This window comes from Chinchilla lanigera, unplaced genomic scaffold, assembly GCF_000276665.1.
Source record: "Chinchilla lanigera isolate Chin_1 unplaced genomic scaffold, ChiLan1.0 scaffold00057, whole genome shotgun sequence".
Classification (NCBI taxonomy): Eukaryota; Metazoa; Chordata; class Mammalia; order Rodentia; family Chinchillidae; genus Chinchilla; species Chinchilla lanigera.
Window position 1 is genome coordinate 2893996 of NW_004955458.1, and position 8381 is coordinate 2902376.

Genomic DNA, 8381 nt, shown 5'->3' on the forward strand with positions numbered 1-8381 from the left:
AGTTTAAGGTAAGAAAGTATAGAGCTCTGAAAATGTTACTTGCAAGCGAGAAGTCTATGAGTATATATCACTACAATTAGGAATAAATTTTTAAATAATACTGACCTAGTTATTGATATGAATGCAGAATAGCAAGAGCCCAAGACTTTAGTCTCAATATTTTACTGAAGAAACACTGAGTAATATTTGTAATCAACATACTGAAAGGCATTATTCAGTGACACTTAGGATTTTTAATCCCTATCATCCATGATTTTAGACATCGAGAACTTGATTCCATATACAGTCTTTCCTCACCTCTCTGTTTCCCTCCTCTCTCTCTCTCTCTCTCTCTCTTTCTCTCTCTCTCTGTCTGTCCCTGTCTCTCTGTCTATCTCTATCTCTCTGTCTGTCTCTGTCTGTCTGTCTGTCTCTCTCTCTTTCTCTCTCTCTCTCTCTCTCTCTCTTTCTCTCTCTGCCACTATGTAGCCCAGGTTGAACTCAAACTTGAGATTCTCTTGCCTCAGTCTTCCTAGTGCTAAAATGACAGATTTATGCCACCACACCCCGGTTAGTTCTATCATTTTAAAAGTGAAAATAATTGACCACTGCTTTACTTCACAGACTGTCTTAAAGATTATGTAATTATATACATGATGTACTTAGAATGGTGCCTGGAGCAAAGCACGAAGTGTGGGTTTATTATTATCGTGATTATATGGAGTTCAGTGATAGGAAAGCATATGATGGAGCATCTTTTTAAAAGCTGATGTGTTTAGAAGTTAAGCAGTAACAGATTGAGAACAGAACGCATAACATAGAAACAGAAGCAGAGATCCTGGATTCGAAGGAAATTATAAAAGTGGGTATACAGTGTACTGGTGAGCATTTTTAACAATGTCTTTCTTGATTTTTTTTCCATTATATGTTGTATAAATGTGTTCCAATCTGGAATAATTAAGTAAGACCTTGACTACACACACACACACACACACACACACACACGCCTGTACATATTCTCTCTGTAAAATTCTTCAAGTTATTAAGGAATATTGATAGAAGTTGGATGAAGTGAATATTTATGGAAGCATTTATCATTATCTAGTTTTATCATTGAATTCTACAACTCAAGTCTCTCTGACTTTTACATTTAGGTTTGACCAAGTCCAAGAACCCATCAATGAGAAACCGTACAGCAATTACAACGTTCATTCTTCTGGGACTGACAGAAGATCCTCAGCTGCAGGTCTTGCTTTTTATTTTTCTATTTATTACATATATGTTGAGTGTAACTGGCAATCTGATCATCATGACCCTCACTGTGACAGATCCTCACCTGAAAACTCCCATGTATTTTTTCCTCCAAAATTTCTCTTTCTTAGAAATCTCATTTACAACTGCCTGTGTTCCAAGATTCCTATACAGTATTTCAACTGGAGACAGAACAATTACCTATAATGCATGTGCTACTCAACTATTTTTTACAGATATCTTTGGGGTAACTGAGTTTTTTCTTTTGGCTACCATGTCCTATGATCGTTATGTGGCCATCTGCAAACCTTTGCACTATATGACAATCATGAACAGCAAAGTTTGCAAAACACTGGTTATCTTTTGTTGGACAGCAGCATGTATGATTATTCTCCCACCACTTAGCTTAGGATTTCACCTGGAATTCTGTGACTCTAATAAAATTGATCATTTTGGCTGTGATGCAAATCCTATTCTGAAAATATCGTGCTCAGATACATGGTTAATTGAACAAATGGTTATAGCTTCTGCTGTATTGACTTTCATCATAACTCTTCTATGTGTAGTTCTTTCCTACATATATATCATAAGGACAATTCTGAAATTTCCTTCTGTTCAGCAAAGGAAAAAAGCCTTTTCTACCTGTTCTTCACACATGATTGTGGTTTCCATCACCTATGGCAGCTGTATCTTCATCTACATCAAGCCATCTGCAAAAGAAGAGTTAACCATTAATAAAGGTGTGTCAGTGCTTATTTCTTCCATATCACCTATGCTGAATCCTTTCATATACACTCTGAGGAATAAGCAAGTTAAACAAGCCTTTCAGGATTTACTCAAGAAAATCGCATTTCTCTTAAAGAAGTAAAGTATACCTAAGTTAATACACGAATCCAAAAGACCCACATCTACTTCACATTTTTCAGAAAACTAATAACTAGCTTTATAATTTCCCAGCCTATAGAGTAATTGGACCTCAGCTGTTTAAATAATTTTTCACTAATTTAATTGCTGATTGACTAATTATTGAATAATTATGATAGATTTAAAGTATCATTTTAATCCTTTAGCCAAAATTTATCTCAGTTGAATCACTATTCTTCTTTCCAAATGATTTTCCTAGATAACTTTGTAATATGGATTTGAAGTCATTTTTTCTAGCTTCTATGAGAAGTCATTTGTAAGACATGGATTTCTTTTGATGTTAAAACAATATAACAAGTTTAGCTAACAAAATTTCAAATATCTATGGTAAATGAAAAAACTTAAAGAAAAGCACTAAAAATAATATACAAGTAAAATTATAACTCTGGGCTAAATTTAACATTAAAGGATTAAATCATAACTGTATAGATTCTATAAAACCACTTACCATGAATGCCAAAAAACAGCATATTAGATCCAGTAAATCTACCTTTAACTGTAGGTTATGATGCACAATTTCAATATAGCAATAGATTTATGAATTAAACCCATGAAACTTATTTTATGAACATATGTGTGCAAACATTTCATTTTGTCTAATGTTAAGAAGTAAGCTAACAAAGTGAAACTGGAACTTTCACACAATTTGTTTAAAAATATTAAAATGAATATATTATTGAAAGTATAACTTTGGAGAAGCCAGAAACTTGGATTATCCAAGGAAACTAACCAGGAGAGAGCAAAGTGGGCCCAAGAGAGAAGCCATAGGAGTTACCACCACCCCAAATGCCATAGGAACAGAGCCATGCAAGTCCTTTGGAGTTCACAATTTGCCACAGATTTCCTCAGATGCTGCACATGGAACTACAGGACTTAATGTTTCCCTGATGGATTTTGGACTTGTTTTGGTCTCATTCTTTTGTATCCCTCTATATGTAACTTTTGGAATGGAAATGTTTATCTTGTGCCATGGAATGTTGGAAGTGTTTAACTTTTTTTCATTTCTACAAGTGTTCACAGCTAAGAGTTTTGCTCAGAGGAGGCTTTGAACATGGACCTTTCAGCAATACTGAAACTGTTACAGCTTTGGCAACTCAGAGATGGACTAAATGCCTGTTGCATGAAAGGATGTACAGGAGCCTTTGGGGGACAAAGGGTGGAATGTTATAGTTTGTGCCTAGATGTCAATGTCCCCACCAGAGCCTCATACAGTCCTGGGGAGCAGCCTTTTCGAGGTGGCTGAACCTAGATTTTGTGACTTCATTGTCTAGCGCTAGGATCAGTGGCATGAGTGCATACAAGATAAGGGATGGGAAGTGATTTGCTCCTCCCCGCTTTTTCCCCTTGTTGCTTTTGCCATGCCAGCCACCATGAACAGTTGCCCTTTTGCTGTGCCACCCTGCCTTGAAGCCCACTGATTATGAGATGAAACCTTTAAAACTTGTGAGCTAAATAAACCTTTCCTTCTTTAACTTTGGGTGCTGGGTATTTTGTCCCAGCAATGAGAGGAAAAGTAACTAAGACAAAGAATTTATTCTTCTTTAAATAAAAATCATGTGAACTAGGCTACTTTTCTTCTTCTAGAGAGTGCTGTGTGTGTTTCATGTAGAAGTCCTGTCACAATTATTGCTAGTGGGAAGAAACACATCTTTATTCCATGAAGATGGAATGTCATACTAAAAAGGGTAACATTTAGGAATTCTCAGCAAATGCTCTCTACTGCCTTGCATTCTTGCATGCATTGATAAAAGCCAAAAAAACTGACATTAATTTCTTTTTTGTTTGTTTGTTTTTTGTTGGTTTTCTGGTTTTCTGGACCTGTGTGGTCCAGGCTGGCTTTCAATTCAGTATGTAGCTCAAGCTGGCCTCAAACTCATGGTGGTTCTCCTGTCTCAGCTTCCAAAATGCTGGGATTACAGGTATGCACCATCATAAGCAGGTTTAATTTCTGAATCATATTGTACTAATCACCAGCCTCACCACCAGACTTGTCTCATATCAACCAAAAAAGACTATTATTACTAACCAGTTAAAAACAGATTGCCTCAGGCTTACAATCAACAATTTATAGCCAAGGATCAAAACCCCTTTCAGCCTCATGTAGCACTTTGGATTTTCCTCAGTTTGAAAGCAGAGATGATATGTTGATAATATTTTGAATGGTGGCAAAAATTCACAAAGAATCCTGACTTATAAATTAACAGGCAGCCAATTCACTAGTGAACTTGATCTTATAAACACAGAGATTTAGGATGCGTAGGGGAAGTATTATTTCCATTTTCCCATGGAACACAGCTCTTGGTTCTGAGATACAATCCTGACTCCTAACACTTGTTCCCTCTCTTTCTGTGTCATCAAATTAACATAACAAATAAACATACACACACAACCCCAATCCCAGGTAACTTTTTTGAATGTGATTGTGCCAAATATAAAAAACAACTAAAGAGAATATCTTTAAATGTTGAGATTTCAAAAATGAGACCTTATAGTGCTCATTGTTTTCAGATCAATTACCAAATCAAGCATAAAAAATTGGTCAAGAAAAAAAAGAGAATTTTAAGCATTGACAGTTCCTCTCAATAAACTATAGACATTAGCAATACACTATTCTAGCTATCCTTATAAATACATATAAATTTTGTTTTTATTTAAGAAAAAAACAACATAACAAAACAAATACATAAAACAGAATAGAGAGCAATAAAAATGATACAGAATTTCAAAATATAGTGATATATTAACAATGGTTGTTATATTACACAATGTCATCTTCAAAATGGTTGCACACATAACCAGATATAGGCATGATAGATTGATGAAACAATTACACATTGTTGAACTCCTACCATTTTGTATGGTGAAGCTCTGCATCATTTCCAATGTTTTTTCTTAATTATTTTTATTGGTTTTTTACTTGTTACTGTCTTTGATTGTTTAATCAATCTTACATTCTTATGTCTAATGGACTGAGCAACTTTGTTGAAGATAACAGTATGTAATTTAGCAACTATTATAAATTTATGTCATTTGTCTTGAGGTCATGTTGCATTTTTATTGTTTTTCTGTTGTTTGGATTTTATCTTCATTATTATTTTGTTAGTTTTTTCAATTTTTTAAAATAAATAAATAGGTAAAAAGAACCCAAAATAAGAAACCATCCAAATGCTTAAAAAAACATGAGACCTTAGCATACCTCTGCAATTAGTTTCCTATTTACTCCTCCCAAAACTTTATAGTTTTCTCAAAATAGATCTTGTACCAGTTTTGTCACATTTGCTTCTAAGTATTTCCTATTTTAGTCTACCTGGAATTTTCTTTATTTTCTCTTATTTTTTGCAGCTACTACTTCTACTGGCACCTTGATAAAGTTGCCAAGCATGAACAATAAAAAATAAAAAGTCTTAAATGGTATTGGAAAAACTGAATATTCATACGGAGAAGAATTACACAATTAAAATTTACCAAGCATGACAATTAACTAAAAATGAATAAATACTTCAGCATAGGACCTGAAACTGTAAAACTCCAAGAAGAAAACAGAAGAAAAGCTTTATGACATTGATCTTAGAAATTATGTCGGGTATGATAACAAAAGCACAAGCAACAAAAATAAATAAGTAGGACTACATTAAATGAAAAATATTTTACAAAGAAGGTAAAACAATTGATGCAATTTAAATGTAGCCTCTGGAATGGGAGAAAAGATTTCAAAACTAAATATCTGATGAGATTAATCTCCAAAATATATAAGAAACTCCTCCAACACAACAACAACAACAAAAAAAAACCCTAAATAACTCAATTAAAAATTGGCAAAGAAATTGAACATAAATTTCTTCCAAAAAGCTCAACATGCAGCCAATAGGTATATGAAAATACAATCAACATCATTAATCATCAAGGAAATGCAAATTAAAGCCATGATGAAATATCACCCTAAACCTGTTATTATGTTTATTGTAATAAGCAAACAATCTCCCCATGCAACAACAAAAAAAACCCAAAGATAACAGTGTTGAGAGGGTATAGAGAAATTGGAATTCTTTGTTCTCTGTTGGTGGGACTGTAAATTAGCATATACACTATGCAGAACAGTATGGAGATTATTTAAAGTATTAAAAATAGAATTGCCTTATGATTCAACAATCCTATTTGGCGTATTCCATTCTAAAGAATAGAATCAGGATCTCTTAGCGATATCTTTACTTTTACTTCCATTGTATCATTAACAAAAGACTAACATAGGAACAATTTCCAAATAATTATCAATAGATGAATAGATAAAAATGTTACATACATACAGTGTAATATTATTCAGTCTTTAGAAAACAGCATCCTGCCACATATAATAACATAGATGAACCTTGAAGACATTATGGTAAGTGAAATAAGCTCGCTATATACAGACAAGTAATATTATTTTACTTTTATGAGGTATTTAAAATAGTCAAATTCATAGAAGCATAGAGTACAGTCATCTTAATGAGTTCAGGCTTCTGTAGCATTACACTTCAGAGTAGTGACTTACAAATAATAAAAATTTCTACCTCCCTAAAGGCTGGGAAGCCTATAATAAAGTCATCAACAGAGTCAGTATCGGTTGTTCTATGTTGGGCCTCTTGTTGCATGTCACAAGGCAGACTCAAGGATGCTTGCCTCCAACTCTTTGGAAGGAAGTGGCATTAGTCAACTTTCCATTACTATAGCAAGTACCCAAGATAGTAAGCTTATAAAGAAGATAGGCTTATTTTTAATAGCAGTTTTTGAGGTTTCCACCCATGATTGATTGCCATCTTTACTTCTGAGCCTGTGGTAAGGCAGCACATCATGGCAATAGTGTGTAACAAAGCCATCCAATTCATGCCCTGAAGGCAGAAAATTGACAAGAGACAAGGATAGAGTGAGGTCCCATTGGATCCTTCAAGACTGTGCTCCCAGTGACTGGAAGAATTTTCCCCAGCCCCACCCTCCTATCTCCTAAAGATTTACCATCTCCCACAAGTGCCTAGGTTGGAACAAGTCCTTGAGCATGTGGGCCTCTAGGGGAATATAGCATTGTGTACACTTACCAATTCCACATGAGAAATTTAAACATGCACTGCACACATGCACTAATAAAAATTTTAAAAAGAGAAATGAAAATAAGATCCCTAAAGTGATATATATGAAGATATCAGTTTTATTTGTATAACTTGAAACTGGAAATACTCCAAGCTATCTTTCAAAAGTGAAAGGAGAAATCTATTTCAGTATGTTAATATAATAATATGTACAAAACAAAAGAAAATAAACTGCAAATAAAATGGAATAATTTCAAAAACTACTATGCTGAGTGACATTAGGTAAGAAAAGAGTAGTATGTGCTATGTCTTATATATCTGAAGTACTAACACAAACAAAAAACTAAATCAATAGTGACAAAACAGCAGTGCAGTGATTACATGGGGTTTGAATGGAATATATGGATTTCAAAGCACCATGAAGGAACATTACAATCTGGCAAGGATATTCTACCATGGAGAGGTTATAATTTGAGTGGATATAGTTTCGAATTCCCTCAAATTTCATTTTTAAATGGATGCATTCTATTACAGATAAATGATATCTTAGTCGTGTTTAAAGTAAATGAACAAAATAATTCAGATATTTTCTCTACTGAAGTATCTAAATGCCAATTAAGTATATGAAAATGAGCTATGACTATGAACACACTTACACACACACACACACACACACACACACACACACCTGGAGTGCAGAAATAAATTGTCACACATTCCTGACAGTAGTATAGATTGATACACTCACCACCACTACCTCCATAACTGTATTACCACCAGAAATGCTTGCATATATAAACCAAAATAATATACCAAAAGCACTTGTTCAGACAGAATGTATGATGATAGTGTGTGCTGTATTGACATTCATCATCACCCTCTGTTGTACAGTGCTTTCCTACACTTATATCATCAGGAATATTCTAAGATTCCCTTCTTCCCAACTAAAGAAAGAGGCCTTTTCCACCTATTCTTCTCAAGTGATTGTTATTTCCATTACTTATGGGGGCTACATCTTGATTTATGTCAAACCTCCAACCAAGGATGAGGTGGCTATTTATAAAGGGATTTCACCCTTTATTGTTTCTTTTCACAGATGTTGAATCCCTTTATTTACACACCAAGAAACAAACTAGTGAAGCAATCTTTCCATGACACACTTTA

The 8381-nt window shown here is 34.1% G+C and overlaps 1 protein-coding gene across 1 annotated transcript; it reads left to right on the top strand.

Annotated features, from left to right (window-relative positions):
• Positions 1-1159: 1159 nt before the first annotated feature.
• LOC102015927 (olfactory receptor 6C68) lies at positions 1160-2098 on the top strand. The gene has a single exon (XM_005397246.2). The coding sequence runs from the start codon at positions 1160-1162 to the stop codon at positions 2096-2098; it is 939 nt and encodes a 312-aa protein (XP_005397303.1).
• The last annotated feature ends 6283 nt before the right edge of the window (positions 2099-8381 follow it).